General features: G+C 35.4%; 3 protein-coding genes across 4 annotated transcripts in view; 1 reads left to right on the forward strand and 2 right to left on the reverse strand.

Annotated features, from left to right (window-relative positions):
• Positions 1 to 555: 555 nt before the first annotated feature.
• Positions 556 to 3,336, reverse strand: LOC107660201 (nucleoside diphosphate kinase homolog 5-like). Its single transcript, XM_016449457.1, has 5 exons — positions 3,051 to 3,336; positions 2,271 to 2,476; positions 1,808 to 1,908; positions 1,608 to 1,726; positions 556 to 678 (listed from the first exon to the last, which is right to left on the reverse strand). The coding sequence occupies exons 1-5, from the start codon at positions 3,192 to 3,194 to the stop codon at positions 592 to 594; spliced, it is 657 nt and encodes a 218-aa protein (XP_016304943.1). The 5' UTR covers positions 3,195 to 3,336; the 3' UTR covers positions 556 to 591.
• Positions 3,337 to 3,573: 237 nt separating this feature from the next.
• On the reverse strand, positions 3,574 to 7,633 carry LOC107660181 (guanine nucleotide-binding protein subunit beta-2-like 1). Its single transcript, XM_016449430.1, has 8 exons — positions 7,403 to 7,633; positions 6,942 to 7,113; positions 6,008 to 6,155; positions 5,141 to 5,236; positions 4,783 to 4,893; positions 4,418 to 4,558; positions 3,934 to 4,044; positions 3,574 to 3,684 (listed from the first exon to the last, which is right to left on the reverse strand). Exons 1-8 carry the CDS (start codon positions 7,509 to 7,511, stop codon positions 3,619 to 3,621), a joined length of 954 nt encoding a protein of 317 aa, XP_016304916.1. The 5' UTR covers positions 7,512 to 7,633; the 3' UTR covers positions 3,574 to 3,618.
• A 5,836-nt stretch (positions 7,634 to 13,469) lies between these two features.
• The window catches only part of LOC107660182 (dual specificity protein kinase CLK4-like), a 23,045-nt gene continuing 18,076 nt past the window's right edge, over positions 13,470 to 18,438 (forward strand). For both annotated transcript variants that reach the window (XM_016449431.1, XM_016449432.1), the window contains exons 1-3: positions 13,470 to 13,606; positions 13,978 to 14,129; positions 17,529 to 17,793. In XM_016449431.1, coding sequence (XP_016304917.1) covers positions 13,978 to 14,129; positions 17,529 to 17,793 — 417 coding nt within the window. In that variant the 5' untranslated portion in view covers positions 13,470 to 13,606. The remainder of the gene's footprint in view (positions 13,607 to 13,977; positions 14,130 to 17,528; positions 17,794 to 18,438) is intronic.

Genomic DNA, 18,438 nt, shown 5'->3' on the forward strand with positions numbered 1-18,438 from the left:
TGCCGTTGACCACTTTTAAATAAAATTAAAAAAAAGTATGTATTTTTTAGAAGGGATAAAGCAGATAATGCAAGAAACAGGCGTTTGAATTTTGATTTTTTTTTCTGTCTAGTCAAAATAGTAATAGGAAGGAGGTTACAGCTGCATTTGCAATAGGCCTATTAATTATTTTCATTCTTACTTTCATTTTGTTGTCGAGATCAGATAATCGTCTTAATGTACTTGTAGTTCTTCATTTTCAAAACTGTTGGTGAATCAAATATTTGTTTATCACCACCAGAAGGCTATTTTTTTATTTTATTTTACAATTTTATTTGATGTTGAATAATGTTAAATATTTCTACTGTTACAGTAATCAGTGACAGGATTAGGATACTGTAAATTTGCATAATGTTTTATCTTACATTTAAATGAACCATGACAATATAAAACGGACACATTTAGATAGCACAATAAAAAAGGGCTATGACAAAATAGCAAAACTTTATTTTATAAAACAGTTCAAATGATATGAGAGAAAACGTCCAAAATAGAGCAATACAGTAACTTCTTGCTGGTAAATTCTTCTTGCTTGAGGAAAGAAAAAAAAAATCACACTGCTGCCTCCTCTACTACTGTTACATCAGATATTTGGGGCTTATTAGGGTTATTATTCATCAACCAGTCTGCAAGCCATGTCTGTAAAGAAAAATAACAGTACAAAAATAGCATATCAATATACAGTAGTCAACATTTGAAGTGGATCAAAACTTTTCATCAAAGTTGCGCATCAAAAGTATGCGTTATTGTCTTAGGACAACTTTGATTAATTTTTTTTGATCCACCTCAAATGTCGACTACTGTTTATGAAATCCAGAAAAAAAAGATTAATATGGATCAGAACTGTCCAAGTGTTTTATTTGAAGAGGCAGAACAGCACAATAAAACAATACAAACATCCCTTTCCATAGTTAGTTTTTTTTTTTTAAACAGTCAAGCCCTCATCTGACCTACAACAAATAAATAAAAACAAACAAATATACATGGAATAACAGATGCAATGTTGATTGTGTCAGTGATTGTAATTAATATTCAGTGATAAATGGCCATTTTTGTTTGATATTGACAGCTGGGGGATTATTTTATGGGGACAAAATATATATTTTTTCTTTACGCTACTGAAACGTAAAGCCTTTACTATACTAGAAGGCTTTACAGTAAACAGTTGTAAAGATTTGTTAGATTTTGCCCCTGAAATCCACCCATCTGCTAGGATCAGTATAATCCTGATTTTTTTATTTTTTGGATCAAAGGCATCCCATTCCTACTAAAAAGTTTTAAACAACATTCTGAAGGTTTGATTAAGATCAAAACCAAGACAGTGTGACCTAATCTGATTTCAGAGTCCTTTTTTTCTTTTTGAGGAGCCCATTTTCATGATTTGATCCAATAGTCAAAATCCAATGGAATTTCCTTTGAACAACTGTGTCAAAAGACAGGAAACTGGTTGAACAATTTTAAAAAAATACTTCCAAAATTACAATTCTGTCATTATTTATTTGCATTTAAAGTAATTCCAAATCTATCAAAATGACTTTGAAATACTTTTAATCAATAGATACACTTACAAAAGGGTCCAGTGACTTTTTCTTGCTCAGCTCTGTCAGTCCGGTGAGAAGTGTTGGGCTGACGTAGCGGCTCAGGTAATCTTTGGCAGCATCTCCCATAGGAATAGGTTCAATCACAGCTGAAACAGATGACAAAGACGAAAAGTATGCTTTCACATCCTGTTCACTGAACTCATCTGGACAAGGTTAGATTTACTCACAGTTGGGAAACATGAACCTGATCTCCCTCTCAGCAGCAGAGAAGGATTCACTGCCATGCACAGCATTCCGCAGGTCACACGTGCCGAATCTCGCTCTCAGACTGATGATGACAATCACAGTGATGATGTGTGCCCAGAAGTGTGTTTCCCAGAAAGAAGAAATATGACTGTTAGCCTACATATATTACAGCATGCATAATAAATATAGCTTTGTTGCAATGACAAATGAGTTATGGGATTAATTTATGCATTGCAATGAACACTGGTTTTGTAAATTATTATCCTGAAGTGCATAAAATCCAACAAAAGCATCTATTTATTTTGCCAGGAATTTAAAAGGCACTGTTATTGGTGCGACTGTGATAGTTCTCCCAACAATACATGAAAAAATGTAACTTTATAAGTCCATTTTATTATTAAACCACCTGCATAGACAGAAGATTCATTCAGTGATACTCATTACCAGTCAGGATGTGTCTCTCTAGCTTTTATGCTGCTGACTGGTCCCATTATGGCTTTCCAGGTGGCAATAGCCTGGTGTCGGGCCAGTGCTAGAGCAACAACCGGTCCGGAGCTCATGAAGGCAGTCAGATGGGGAAAATGCAGCTTCCCATAATGCTCAGTGTAGAAATCACTGCATTGCTCTGGACTCAGCTGAAGCCTTCTTTTCTGGTAAATGAGAAAAACAAAATGAGAACGATTAAGGGGTTACACTTTACTTGAAGGGGTGTGCATAAGACTGACATGACACCTTCATAATCATGACATGACACATGGCATAAGCAGAATGCAAATCTCATTCTTCAACTAAAGCATAGGCTACAAAATATGAACTATTAGCTGATAAGGGCTATATGCATTTATTTATTAAACAGACGCTTTTATCCAAGCGACTTACAAATGAGGAATACAAGCAGTTTATCATATGGAGGCAATGACACGAGAAGCACTAGCATTACCATGCTTTAAACACGTTCCAGATTAGTAACGTTACAGGCTAGAAGGAAGGAAGGAAATAAGAACAGAGATAGCATAGATTTGTGTTGTTTTAATACATTTCATCAGCCTAATTTTAAACAATGTAGTGGCATCAGACACCACATGACTGTCTTGTCCTTACAAAATGACCAGAATCAGGGATTGTGTCAATTCGCCATGTAAATAATTCATCTTATGCGTCGTGCAAAATGTTTATTTTTTATAAAAAAAATAAAAACGTGCCACGTGTCTGATCAATACGTACCTGAAGAATTGTAAATCCAGATTGAAGAATAACGTCCTCAATTTCATCGGTTTTGTGGATGGCATCAGGTTTGATTAAAGCCAGCGTTCTCTCCACGAAGATACGAGGTGCAGGCATCTGTTTTTGAGGACTGTCGCTCTCCATGACTGTTAAACAGCTAGTGTTACGCTATTTTTCTGCAGTTACTGGACTTTTTCCACAATTACATTTGAAGTTGCTTGAACAGCCAAGGCAACATTTCCCAAATTATAAAGTGCAAAATGTTTTTACCAGAATGGAAGCACAATTCATGTTTGCTTACATTAAAATAGTTCATCTAATTCAAGCGTCTGTGTATCATGTCGCGCCCTCAACGAGTCCGGTTTGTTGACCTTGTTGCTAGGCAACAGTCGAATAAAATAAATCCACATAGTTGCGCCATCTAGCGGCTATTCAAACCTATTTCAATGACTCGCATGGTTGCGTTGCTGTTGTACTTTATTTAAAGGCAGAGAAATTGAAGTAAACACAAAGTCAACTGTAATTCTTTTTAAAATACTTTTTTTATTTAGACATTAGAAAAAGGCATCTATCTGGTTCCAATGGTCACCTGCCACACTCTGATCAGGTTGTCAGTGTAGCCAGCAAAGAGAGTCTGTGATGAGAAAAAAAAAACAGGAATTATAATCATACATCGCTTTAGAAGTGCTTGCTACTGATTTAAAATCATATTTAATGCCCCTCATATTTGCAGGACTGTCACCATAAGGTTTCAGATGTTATAAGTGATTGGGAATAATCAATGGGAGCAGCTGATCCAGCCAAAATTTGCAGACTAATGAAATGCAAGGAATAGTTCTGGAACTCATTCCAGGCGGAAAAGGCTGCTGTAAATAAAACCCACCTGTCCATCAGCAGACCAGGCCAGAGAAGTGCACTGAGGCGGCTCAGCCTTGCTGTTGGTGGTGATGATGTCCTGCCTCAGCTCATCAACAATGATCTTGCCCTCCAGATCCTGTTGAGAGAAAACGGTCAGCTTTGCAACAGCAATATGATATTGTACCCGCTCGGGCCAACAGTTCTCAGAAACAGCCTCTTTATCATCATAGAGTTACAGAAGGCATCGAACTTTCATCACTGAATTCTGTGCTCCAATATAAACGGTAATTGTTAAAATATATTCAAGATAAAAAAAGGAAATCTTTGCATTTGAAAAACCTTGTATATGGAGTATATACGGTGGGTACGGAAAGTATTCAGACCCCCTTCAATTTTTCACTCTTTGTTATATTGCAGCTATTTGCTAAAATCATTTATTGAAGGGGGTCTGAATACTTTCCGTACCCACTGTATATATGAATGAGATGGGTTCAGGTACATAAACTCACCCAGATCTTGATGCTAGGTCCAGTGGCGGCACACAGCCAGTAGCGGTTGGGGCTGAAGCAAAGGGCGTTGATGGGGTCACCACCGTCCAGGGTGTAAAGGTGCTTGCCCTCGTTCAGGTCCCACAGCATGGCTTGCCCATCCTGTAATGAGGACAAACAGTAAATATAGATAGGAAAGTTAAAAATGAGCTCTGAAAACGCTCAATGTTTTTTTCCAGTGTTTTTTGTGTTCAGAAACAGCCTCTTTTATAATCACATGGATTCAGATGGCATTAAGGTTTCATCATCTTTACCCGGTCATCTCAAAACTCTAACCTGTTCACCAACTGCATTAATGAAAACTAGAAAAAAAGTGACACGAGTACCTTTCCACCAGAGGCACACAGAGATCCATCAGGAGACACTGTCACTGTGTTCAGGTATCCAGTGTGGCCAATGTGGTTGGTCTTCAGCTTGCAGTTAGCAAGATTCCATACCTGTAACAAACACATAACTTAAACTGTCTGCATTAGCAAATATACAGTCAATCCATGCAAGTTGCCCAGATTAAGTTGTTCACTTTGTTGGTCTCAATCCGTTACCCATCATAATTGCAGGACTTGTCGTCAGAGCCCAAGAGCTCAGACAATATGAATGTGGATTTGTTTAATCACAGGGTAAAATTATTTCAGAAACACAGAGCGACTGTTCTAGTTTACATTAAGGTACAGACAAAGGTCTCACCTTGACCATTTTGTCCCACCCGCAGGACACAATGATGGGGTTGTTGCTGTTGGGAGAGAAACGCACACAGGACACCCATTCAGTGTGGCTGTCATCCTGTGGACAAGTCAAAATAAAGGGTTTCAGAACAGCACAAACTAAACATTTTACATAAACATTTTTAATATTAAAGCCTTTATGACATGCACAAATTAAATACTGCATGTACATGCAGTACAAACCAATACAACCTCTAAATAAAAAATGCATGTCAGATTCTTTCACTTAAACAGGCACACATTTAAATGCTAACCAAGTTTTTTTATTTTTTTTATTCCATATACATTGAAATTGAGCAATAGAGTTAATAGCAATAGCTAAAGGCAGTTTACTTTTAATGTCATTGAGGTACTATATTAATATTTTGAATTGATGTATTAAAATAAGTTTGTATTTTAAAGCAAGTTTTTCAGTTAATGTTTATTTCAAGCAACAATTATGTTTTTTTAGTCAACTATAATAACCCTTGTTAGAGGTTAATCAATATTGGATTTTGCTGATATGATAATGTTTTTAAAGATTTTTTTTTTTTTTACTTTGAAACATACGATTCCATTTAACTTTAACAATCACATTAGGCCATATCGAGATTCCAGTCCACATATTTAAGACCTCTTAAAATGACAAGATTTGTTATACCATATTTATGAAGACTTAACGACCTTAAATTTAATCAGACTGAATTTAAGACCATTAGGATTTTCCGGGACCCCAAGGAAAACCCTGATGAAATTTTCCGTTTATGTTAGATGGTCAAAGACTACGTCCACTTACAAACTCTCCATAAAGTGAGCACTAAACTTGTATAAAGAGCATTTAGAGGCCTACCTGGATGGTGTACTTGCAGACTCCCAGGGTGTTCCACAGCTTGATGGTCTTGTCTCTGGATCCAGACACGATCTGACGGTTGTCAGCAGAGAAAGCCACGCTCAGAACATCCTTGGTGTGTCCAACAAAACGGCGGGTTGTAGTGCCACTGGGTGAGAAAACCGGACAAATTCAGTTTAATCTGACATCAAGATGTAACGGTGCAAACTATGTTTTTTTATCTGATCCGACACTCCAGACAAATGATGGTATGGAATTATTCTGACTATAAAGTTGGTTTTATCATAACAGGCTATTTCACAAACAAGACAATAAATACAAATACTTCAAAATTCTAAAGACTACATTTTGTATATACATAACTATTTGTGATCGCAATTGTAAAAGTTTTTCTGCATCCATCTTGTGGAAGTCTTTCAAAGTTTATTTTTAATTGTTGTCTCATGACAAAAATTGGGCAGACCAAAAAAAATGTTCACAGACAGGTTATACAGACAATATTTATATTTTGGTGGTTCTTTGCCCTTCAACAAATACTATACAGTTATATGCTAAGTAGGGAAAAAAAGTAATAGAACAAAATGTTTGCCAAATAATATTTAGACATTCATAATATACATTTTTTCACAGTATAAACATGGCCTTTATACAAGACTATATATAGATCACTTAAATCTTAAGGTGGGGGTCCCTCGCACGAAGATTATGGCATCTATCTATCTGGCATCTAGGATGATCATATTTGGGGGTCTGCGGCATCTAACAGATTGAAAACTCCCGATATACACAAGCACATTCATTGGGCTTCTAATTGTTTTAAGTTCAGAAACAGCCTCTTTATCATCACAGTGACACAGATGGCATTTGAGTTTCATCACCACTTCAAAACCAGTGTAACAGATCTTGAATGACTGCCGTCCCTCCAAATACTCACGTTGTCAGATCCCACAGGCGCAGGGTGCTGTCCCAGGAGCCAGACAGGGCGAACTGACCATCAGATGAGATCACAACATCACTTACAAAGTGGGAATGGCCCTTCAGAGCACGCTGGGGGATGCCATAGTTGGTCTCATCACGGGTCAGCTTCCACATGATGATGGTCTTGTCTGCAAGGTGGACAACAGAAGATCACCTAACAGTTCTGTACGCTTTTATTTGCACTAACGTATAATTCTGACAGCTGGAGGCATCCCGCACACTAGACCGGTTCACCGGTTACTACCATTCACCAATGCTGCATTATAAACATGTTTAACCATAAACTAGGTCTCGATAGTGCAAAATATCAGTTTTATACAGAACAAGAGCTGAATGGACTTATTCTAAAGTGTAAATTTAAGGGCTCGTGTATCCGGCGGATATTCATTGGGCTCCAACGCGGCTCTGAGGACTTACCCCGGGACGCGGACAGAATCATGTCGGGAAACTGGGGTGTGGTGGCGATTTGGGTGACCCATCCACTATGACCCTTGAGGGTCCCCCTCACTGTCATCTGCTCGGTCATTTTAGCGCAGGAAAGAATCACCTATAAAGGTGGATGGAGTTGGATTTTGTCGGAGGGCCGAGTCCCCCTATATTTCTCACACTGTGGCAAGAGGAAAAGGAAAAAGCACACCGGAAGCAAAACTCTTGAGGGTGGACCGTCTTCTTCAGTCTGTGTTCTCGTGTGAGATACCTAATCTGAACAGTTTACTGCCATCTAGTGTGTAGATTACAGACAACTTCAAACAACTTATTTTTAAACTCTCGTATTTTATTGTTAATGTTAATAAATTCGTATGTGTTTTAATGTATTATTCATTATGTTTTTATCTGCTACCTGTTTGTCTCGATCGATTTTTGCTCCCTGTTTTTTTTTTTACTTGTGTTCCCCTGAGGGGTTGTCTCATAGATATGTATGTATACAAATCTATGGAATGTCTTACCAAAGACTAGAGGGACTTACATTGTTGAATGTTCCCTGTGTTGTACAATCATAAAAATAGCATGTTTGCAACGGGTGTATAAGTTACAAGTTGCTAAAATGGTGTAAAGTTGTTGTAGAGTATAGGCTCAAGTGGTTATTTTTTTACATTAATATATGCAGGGTTGGGCAAAGATACATCAAAATGTATTTTGAAATAAAATACCAAATACCTTAATTTTAAGTGTATCAAAATAAACTACTGTGTTTTTGTATTTAAAAAATACTAAATACTAAAAAATTTCTTTGCAAACCTTCCATCAGTTGGCCTATTAGATCTATCCCTTCACCATTACACTGACTCAGGTGATTAAGTAAACAATGTTTGACAGCAGCTTTTCTCTGCCCGAGTCATGCAATAAATCTGACATATTCAACCAGTTAAAAGATGAAATATTCACATATCCCTGTGATCTCCCAGATGAAGGTTAGTTTTAAAGTAGCCAACAGTTTAATGTTTAACAGTTTGCGGATGACTCATAATTGTTTCCTAATTTAGTTAGACCTATACTTTGCATCAGCAACACTGATTCAATGATAAACAAGTCATTCATAAGAAGACAAAGGATGGCACCTGTATTCATAGCAACTAGTTTCTAACTTATTAATCATTTGACTGTTAATCATAAATATAAAAATATACTGTGTCAGGCAGTCAATATCATGATCCTACTAAACAGCTACTTCAATTAGGGTACAATATTCAGCAATCAAATATTTATTTATCAATCATTGGACACCTATTCGGAAGTTGAAAACAAACATTTTAGCATTTCAACAATTATTAAATGATCAATATGTTTTGATTTTAAATGTAGCCAGAAACGTAATCAGAAAGTAGGAGTATTAACCCAACTCCAACCACTGAATCTATTGAGAGCCAAAGAAGTAGAGGACACATTAATAGTGTAGTAACAAGTCTGGTCAAACTACTGAGTAGGCACCAATTAGAGGCCACATTTTTATGATGTCATCGTGTAGACATTTTACAGTATTTTAAAACTACAAAAATACAAAACACTAAAGTATTTTGATACAAAATATGAAGCCATTTTCATCAACCCTATCAAATACAAATGACAAAATTCTATTTTATATTTGAAATACATGCATCATAAATACTGCCCATCCCTGAATATATGCATATTAACATGAGCAACTCCAAGATAAATATACAGTGAACCAGTAAACAAATGACAACTGGTTAAATTACACAAACAATACAATAAAAAATAATAATGTTTTCTTTTTTTCTTGTTATAGTTAAAATACTATAGTATTGTTTAAATATAGACTGCTCAAAATAGCCTACCATACTTGAAATATTAATAAAATGTTAATATAGCCTATTAATATACATATGTAAATAATAATATATAATAATTTTATTGATTCTATGATATATGAGTAAAGTGTTGGTTAAATTAATGTTCATCATGATTTTTAGCTAACAGGCACACCGCAGGTCGGTCCCCACAATGTCAAAAATTTCAGGGTTTACTATCCTTGTGGGGAATGGGGATATTTGGTCATATATACTTGTTTATGCTACAAATTAATGTAGCATAAACAAGTACACACACACACACACACACACACTATATATATATATATATATAATATAATATAGCAATAAAATATAATACTATAGCACAGAGCTGAGACAATTATAGGTGGTAGTAAATAAAAAAAATACAAAGGGCAAGGAACAAGTAATTTCTTTAATTCAATGCAATAAATTCATAATGTTTTTCAAAAAACACAAAGAAAGAATAGAAAATAAACTACGGGTTAGGGTTACCCTTATTTTTAAGGCACAACATCTCGTGTAATGTTTAGGCTAGATGTTCCTCTTGTTTACTTGTTTAAGAATCAGGTCAACGTACAGTTTACAGCACACTATAGAAGACGGAAGGCGCCAAAAGTCTTTAAACGGAACGCGTGAAATGCGACCGTGTCAACACGCACAATTTGCCCGCGTTAAACCACATATTCATTTTGTTAGCATTGCTTTACTTATATCTACTGTGCTAGAGTCAATTAATAAATGTTAAATTAAATGTCATATTAAGTAAATGCTAATAATCCATATTGTACTATTATTAACTGTAACATCTATTTATGTTATTGAATGTTTGTTTTAAGTTATATAGGCCTATCATTTTTGAAAGTATATATAACTTTACACAGAACATATTATAACTGAATATACATATACTTAGACATAAAAATTAATAAAATATTTATATTTCTGTAATGATATTTATAAATATAAGTAAATAGCACTATGTACACAAAGGTGATTTATAGCAAATGTTCAGTTTAAATTAACAGACAGTGCAATGTCAACCCTAGAATGAATAAAGAAACATATAAACCATTTGTGATAAATCACAAATCATTCAATCCAGATCATTATAATTCCTGAAATCCATATTGTACAATTATTAATTATGACATATATTTATGTTATTGAAGTTACATAGGCCTATCATTTTTGAAAGTATATATAACTTTACACAGAACATATTATAACTGAATATACATATACTTAGACATAAAAATTAATAAAATATTTATATTTCTGTAATGATATTTATAAATATAAAAGTTTAATAATTTGTAGATAATAATATTAATAATATTATTTATATTTAAAGCAGATGTAACCCTCCCCACCACTTTTAAGACAAACTTACGACACTGATAATAATACTTATTTTATAATATAAATATATAAATAACAGGCCTACTTAGGCCTATTATGTTTTTCTGCCGGAAAAGCCTGCATTTGCCCAGGGCCTAAGTAGGCTAAATACTAAAAAAACAAAATTATTTGTTCTACAAGCAATCTCTTTATTGGCTTAACTCTAGTGGCTGGACGGCGTCGGTCTCAAGGTGGTGCGAGTTGTGTGTCTGAGTCCAGGAGTAGCTTATGGAGCATATGTGGAGGAGTGCATACCGTTGCTCAGCCACTTCTGATGGAAAAAGAATTCGTTTTCTTGGGAGTGAAATCATAATTTTTTTCGTGATATCTAAAATTTACGTCACGATTCCTTTTTTTTTGTTTGTTTTTTTGTGACGATTCATTGTTACTTTCTAAAATGTGCTTGGAGACACAAATACACAATTTATACACAAATAAATTACTGTAGTTATTCTGTTCTGAACATCAGATCCTTTGTTTTTCAATCAAATGTATTCTAACTAGTTTGTTGAATAAAAATATTTGGATTTCATATTTAAAAATTACCTCAAGTTAGCATCCTATATACCTCAAATAGGCTATTATAATTTTGTAATTCATAATTATTGATTATATTCTTTTACATTTTAAGCTAAAACTGCCTGTACTCTGATTTTGCAGTAAATGTTTAAAGCACATTGCTTTGTCAGACTTGGCACAAATTTAATTTTTGTTAAAAATCTAATAACATGAAAACTCTGGACATTTTTCATACTTTGTTTATAATTTATGTCATTGTCACTAAAACTATTATAACTTTTCTTAATAGCCTACATTTAATTTTTATTTCACAGAAAAAAATTACACGGTCCTTAAGGGGGGCGTTTCCCCCCACTCTACCCTATAATCTGACTCTGTAATTCATAAATTGTAGTAGCCTACTAATATTTGAACGCGTGGAGAAAAAATAGCTAGGCCTATTTAGATCATGCGGTGCAGGTCAGGAATTAATAAGGGGAGGACTAAAATGTGTATGTGATCTAAAACGACGTGGAATAAAATATGATGGACGTGGTTGGTGATTTTAGCCTACTCATTTTATTCTAAACCTGTTCAAGAAAAACCTCACCGGTAATATTTTCATTTGCTATTGCAAACAACAAAAACTTTTAAAAGTTTTAACTGTTATTATGTAAAAAAGACTTACATAATAACAGTTTGTGTTTCATGGGAAAAGCCAAACCCCACATAAAAATAACTAATATTTATTTTTATTAATAATTTATAATAAAACTTTAGGCCTACTTACGTTTTCGCAATAATAATTAGTCTACTGCAAAGTCTTAAGGCCCAATTATAGTCTATACTTTGGAATTATGAACTGAAGGGGCGTACACGTGTACAAGGTGTTTCAGAGCCACTCACACATTCAAAACCAATATTAAAGCATAATATATATATATATATATATTAAAATATTAAAGCTTATTCTAATTTTTAACCCATGAAAAAAGAGAAAAATCTAGCTTAATTTCTGTTCAAATGACCTGAAGGTACATGGACCTGGGAGTAGGCTAAGAGTAACCTATAAAAAGAAGATAAACAACAAAACTCTTTACATCTCATTACATTTATTAATTTACTAGCTACAGCACTAGGCCTACTTAATGACACCATAAACTAAAGAAAGTATTAATATGAGGGTAAATAGATTTTAATGCCTTAAAAAATATTACAAGTTCAGAATTGCCACCTTGAAGGCTGATTTATACTTCTGCGTCGGACGCCGTAGGCTATGCGTTATCAGTTTTCATTTATACTTCTGCGTCGTTGTCCGCGTCAACGTGGCAGATCAACATTGTTTGTTGCGGACAACTACTGATGTATAATGCTATGTAGTATAATAAATGATAAGACACTTGTTCTTTGCTTTGTTTTATTTAATATGAGAAGGTGTAACATTAAAATATATTAAAGTGCACATAAACACACACAAAACTCAAGTACATATGGAGGGAGGGGTTCTTGCAGACCAATCACAGCGCTTGCGGTCTGCGTAGAATTGACGCGCTGTTAGATTTTTGGAGAGGTGCACGTCAGGCTACGGCGTATGTGTGTGCGTCTATGCGTAAGCTACGGCGTAGGTTCGACGCAGAAGTATAAATCAGCCTTAACACAGCTAGAATGTGTGCGTTGAGAAACACGTTCAAATTTGTCGTCTTAACGCGGTCAAACTGTGCGTGTCTACACGTACCAAATAAACGCGGCAAAAACTGACGCCTTAACGCGGCCAAAACGTGCGTGTCTACACGTACAACAGAAACGCGGTCAAAATTGCCGCGTTAACGCGGGCAAATTGTGCCTGTTGACACGTTGCATTTCACGCGTTCCGTTTAAAGACTTTTGGCCTTAACCGCCTTCCATAGTACACAGCCCAGCACTAGTTTCTCGCGCGCCCCAGATCCGATGACGTAAAAATACATGAATGGACTGGGAATACTGTGGCTCAGAGAAAGACAAAAGAGGATAGTTTGGTGATCGGGAAAATGGAATTTGTTTCATTTATGGCTGAAGTGGTAAATTGTTCTGCTCAAACAGAAAGCAGAACGGAGAGAATCAGGAGAATTTAGGAATGTGTGTGTTTTTTTTTAATTTTTAATTTTTATTTTTGTATATAAAATATAGATAAATATAAATATGTATATATTAGTTGCTTATTAGTGCTCCACACTCCAGTCCAGTTGGTGGCGGTAAATGCACCAGAAGTTGGTTTGCCATCCGCCATAAAACGTTATTAGAAGAAGATCAGATGACGTAACGGACTAGTTCTCGAACGTTCCAGCTCGACGGACGCCATTTTGAACCACACCAACGACAACAGAGAAGACGGAGGAAATAAATTCGTTTATCATCGAGTACTGCTATTATTTAGAGGACTTTCTTAAGCCAGGTAAAGTAATGATTTACGTATTCGCTAATTACTTCACTCACACAATGTAGTAGCTTCTTTTTATTTTATCACCTAAACGCGTTAACGACGTCGCTACTAACTTGCTGTGTGTTTTATTAATCTTAACCGTGCAGTAAGTCTCACAAAATGCATTTTATTGTCTAAATGGGTTTCATTTATTGTTATCTTCTAACCATTTTTAGACTTCCTAAAGAGAATAATTTGCATCGGGCAAACACTTCGATGACACGAGGTGTTAGAACAAAGAGGACACTGTATTTGTGGATCCTGCCCTATAATACAGATTCCGTGGATATAGTATGTGTACTTAATATAAATGTTATTTATTTGTATTATGCTTGTTTTATCAGATGAGACCGATAAGATTGCGCTCTCTCTGGCTGAGAGAGGTGAGTCTGGAGGAGAGAATGGAGAACAGAAAGAGACACAGACGAGACTCGCACAGCAGCGAGAGAGAAAATAAATACAGAAAAAAACACCATCACCGCAAGAACAGCGAAGGGTGAGAAATATTCTGTAATTTCTTGTATCTATTCTGAGTCCTTTTAAATCAACAAATTGTATAAGGCATCTTATACTAATATTAGTTACCCAGCAAGTTACTAATTTAAGGGATGTCTGATCTTTGGCCAGGGTCCACTGAGCCTTAAGTGGACATCATCTGGCAGTGTGTTGTATAATACTTGTTTGACAAGTTTGCCACCTTCTTGGAAGCTTCCTGGAAAACTTTTGATGACTTCACCTCAATATGTCAGTCTCATCCATTTAGACGTGATTTAAGTCATCTGTTAGTGCCTCACTTTAAGCTAATAACTTGGATCCAGATCATTTTATTTGCCATTACAGAGAACATTTGGAATTTGCCTGGATTGTCAACAAATCAGGGTCTCAGCATTATAACGTTATATGTTTTCTGTCAAATGTTTCCACCCCAGAAAAGATACTTTTTATTTTTAGCAATGTATTTTATATGTGCTAAAAATGTTTTTTTTTTTTTGTTCTTTTATGACGTTTTCTTTACATAATTTTGTTAAGAATCTCTGACTAGAAAACAATAGCTTTGGTGATGTTCATAATCTTTAGCCCAATGCAAATAAGTCAGTACCTATAGATTTTTTTTTTTGTATTCTCTTCATAGACATTACTTTGAGACAAGGAGCTCAAATGAAAGACTGGAAACTAAAGAAAGACAAGAGGTCCCATTTTGGTGTCCGCTAGGGCTGTCACGATTATGAAATTTAGCTGACGATTAATTGTCTAAAAGTAGTCACGGTTATTGTGATTAATTGTCTGTTTTAGGGCTTTGGCGATTATGCCGATTATCACGATTAGCCGAATTGTCTTTTTTTTTTTTTTTTTATGGCTTTCATTATATAATTGAGATTAATTGAAGGATTCAGTAAATAATTATGATGTTATCTTTTTTGAGTTATTATTTTGCAGTGTAAGATTACATAGAGTATTCCAAATTCTAAGAACTGGCCAATACTATCCAAAACCAGCGCTATTTTTTTTTTTACACCACTTCAGAATATCAATACTTTTTGTGGAACTAATGGTCACTCTTTTTTTAAACCCTTTGTTAAACACAATCCACTAAATACTCACTTCCTCATTACAGAGAAAAACTACATTTGAATAAAATATATAAGCTATGAAATTAAACTAGCTGACTATAATTTAGCAGCAAAAATAATATCTTGGAAAAAAAAATCTTTGGTGCACATTATACAATTTAAATGTTTATTCTGTTAACTATTTGTATTCTTACAAAATACATTCATGAAAATAAGATAGAAATCATGAGAAAAATAAAAGCTTCTAATAATCTTTCTGTGTGAAAAACTTTGATAATGTGAAACGCTTCAAACAGAGCGGCACAAAGCTCTTATGCACATCTAGGGTGCAGAATGATGTGCTTGAAGCAACATAAGTCACAGCGCGCTGCACTCCACACGGTTCAAACAAAGAGAAGAGAAATGAGAGAGCAATGAACTCCAGCAATATGTCATTTTATGTGAATCCCCAGACCTTTATCTACACATCAAGTATTATAATGGGAATATATCATTTTGGAGAGAGAGTTTTACTGTGCTGACTGTCATAACTGAACGTGACGTGCTGTTTGAATGCTGAGCAGAGAATAACTGACAGCTGCAGCAGAAGAAAGATCAATTTCTGTAAATTTACATTTAACAATGTAAATATAATTCTGTCCCTCACATTAAGATATGGAATAGCTTCAGATGATATAGGCTATACAGTGCATGAAAAGCAAACTGGCGCTCTTCTGTTTCTTTTGGTGTATGACTCCCCCTTGTGCCGTATAAAATGCACAATAATTGCGATTGTCTGAAACAACCGCGGTTAGATCAAATAATCGTGATTAGACGGTTATTTAATTATCGCGACAGGCCTAGTGTCCGCATCAAGTTACATTTACAAAAATAATTTTATATACATTGAAAGTATATTAAATGCATGCAAGTAAAGTGTCTTTTTTAAATAACTTGTGAAAATGAAATGTCGAAATAATGTCATCATTCAGCATAATAGATATATTTACGTAAAAAGTAAATAACGTTCTTATTCTGGCCTATGCTTATTAAAGAATATAAAAGCAAAAATGGGCATACTAAATTTGACTATTTTAAATGATTAACTTCTTGTTGATGAATGGGTAAGACCTAGTGGTTTGAAGGATAGTGGCAAAGATTAGTAAAGATTTAAAATTACAATTAATAAGTTTTTTGGGGGCTGCAATGTGATCCTTAATTGGAGTCTTTTAATGTAATTTAATGATTTTTGTTCTAAATATGCCTGACAAGAGTTTTTGCTGTATGAGCTATCGTGAGTGACATTTAATTGGTTGTTTTGTGTAAATCATGGTAAAAATACATTATAGACATTATTTTTTGCTCACAGAAAATAAAATAAACAGGATGCATTTTAATGTAGAAAATAAAAAACAATTTAAGGCTGTATTAAACTGTTTTTGTTTTGATTTTGTTTTTCTTTTGATGCTTAAACTTTCCAGCAATGTCTTTTTATATGTGCTGACAACCCTCTACATTGCGAGTAAATCACTCGCATATGCGACTAAATCTTCACTCTGGCGACTAAATGATGTCTAACATTAGCCAATGGCTAATACATTCTCAGATTTGACTCGCCAGTGTGAGTTGGAGGCTGAGTATATGATTAGCACAGATATATTTTCACTCGCCGAACACTCTCTGACTGAGCGCTTCAGAGTTTCACTCTCCGCCAAGCGATCTGTGCTGTTTTTCAGTTCATCTCAATGGATGCGCAGCGCACCTGTGTTTAACGTACCGTAAATTCGAGTGTGAAGGCGCAACTGGCAGACAATCAGTTTGCATTTTCAATAAGCCCGTGTCTAGCAGCATGTTTTTGTTGTTGCTCTTTTTTTTCTGCCGCAACTCAGAGCACTTTTCATATTCTTTATCCTGGCTGAAGCACATTTGTTTCAATCTATAACAATAATCAGCCGTCCTACATTACCAGTCAAAAGTTTTTGAACAGTAAGATTTTTAATGTTTTTTTCGAAATTAAGAAATATACCGTGATATAAATTTTGGCCATATCGTCCAGCCCTAGTAGAGGGTTGGCTGAAATATATTTTTGTCATAAATTGAAATAAAGTATATAAATATTTACTTTTCCTAATTTCACTCATAAAGACACCGGATAGAAAACAATAGCTAGAGTGATTTTTATAATCTTCAGTCCAATGTGAATCAGTCAGTATGTACTGATTTATGGAGCACAAATAATAGACTGGGAACTAAAGAAAAAGATACATTTTATTTTGTAGATTTGCATGTATATGTCAAATTATTTCTTTTTATTATTGTTAAAAAAAGCTGCATTTTCTTAATAGGCATTACCTTGTGACAAGGAGCTCAAATGAAAGGCTGGAAGCTAAAGACAGGCGAGCTGTATTCAGAGACCATGAGGATGACAGCCGAGGTGCTTGTAAAGACAAAGAGAGAGACCGAGACCGGGACAGATCCAGGTGCCGTGATAGAGACCGGGGCCGGGAGCGTGACCGAGACTGGCACCATTACAGCAAATGCTCTGGCAACAGCAGGCGGAGCAGCCGGCACAGACACCGGCACCGTCGCTCGCACCATCACTCTGACTCGGTATGACCACTGTCTGCCTCTCGTTGCCATGGCAACTGTCTGCTTCCTGTGCCTTCTTTCTTGTTATTTGCACTGGGAGTTCCTCATTTCCAGTATAGTCTGAATGAATGACCAGAAGAATGTTGGGTGAAATTATTATGCTAATATGACATAATAAGAGGGTTCTTACTCAAGACATAATGTTAGTTTTGATATCCACAGCACATAAAATGTTTTAAAGCACCTCATTCATGAAGGGGGAATAAAAATCTGGAATGTTTTTCAATGCTGAATTGTTATAATTGTCTACTTAATGGTTTGAGAAAGTATCTCATCTGAAAATATGTTGCCATTGTTTTTCTTCTGTAACACACACGATGTGGTGGGCCCTGTGTGTATCTCGCGGGCTGAATTTGCGTTGGCTGCTCCCTGTGGCCGGGCCTGGCTGCTGCGGGTATCTGAATGGGCCGATTCACTTCCCCCCTACTCGTGAATGAATGAATGGCGCGTTCTGGTCCCCCACGATTCTCATGGGTTAATGATGATGGTGGTGATGATGATGATGATGATGATGATGATGATGATGATGATGGTGATGATGATGGTGGTGATGATGATGATGATGATGATGGTGGTGGTGATGATGATGATGATGATGATGGTGAT

The sequence above is a fragment of the Sinocyclocheilus anshuiensis genome, unplaced genomic scaffold, assembly GCF_001515605.1.
Source record: "Sinocyclocheilus anshuiensis isolate Anshui unplaced genomic scaffold, SAMN03320099.WGS_v1.1 scaffold888, whole genome shotgun sequence".
Classification (NCBI taxonomy): Eukaryota; Metazoa; Chordata; class Actinopteri; order Cypriniformes; family Cyprinidae; genus Sinocyclocheilus; species Sinocyclocheilus anshuiensis.

What these genes read in the sequence shown, in the direction of transcription:
- LOC107660201 (XM_016449457.1), bottom strand. Translation starts at nt 3,194, where the DNA reads ATGGAGAGCGACAGTCCTCAAAAACAGATGCCTGCACCTCGTATCTTC. An exon ending in AGAGAGACACATCCTGACTG is followed by an intron (nt 1,909 to 2,270) that starts GTAATGAGTATC and finishes TGTCATCATCAG; the next exon opens with TCTGAGAGCGAGATTCGGCA. An exon ending in CAGGTTCATGTTTCCCAACT is followed by an intron (nt 1,727 to 1,807) that starts GTGAGTAAATCT and finishes CATCTGTTTCAG; the next exon opens with CTGTGATTGAACCTATTCCT.
- LOC107660181 (XM_016449430.1), bottom strand. Translation starts at nt 7,511, where the DNA reads ATGACCGAGCAGATGACAGTGAGGGGGACCCTCAAGGGTCATAGTGGA. An exon ending in GGTGGGACAAAATGGTCAAG is followed by an intron (nt 4,894 to 5,140) that starts GTGAGACCTTTG and finishes TGTTTGTTACAG; the next exon opens with GTATGGAATCTTGCTAACTG. An exon ending in CCTGGTCTGCTGATGGACAG is followed by an intron (nt 3,685 to 3,933) that starts GTGGGTTTTATT and finishes TTCTCATCACAG; the next exon opens with ACTCTCTTTGCTGGCTACAC.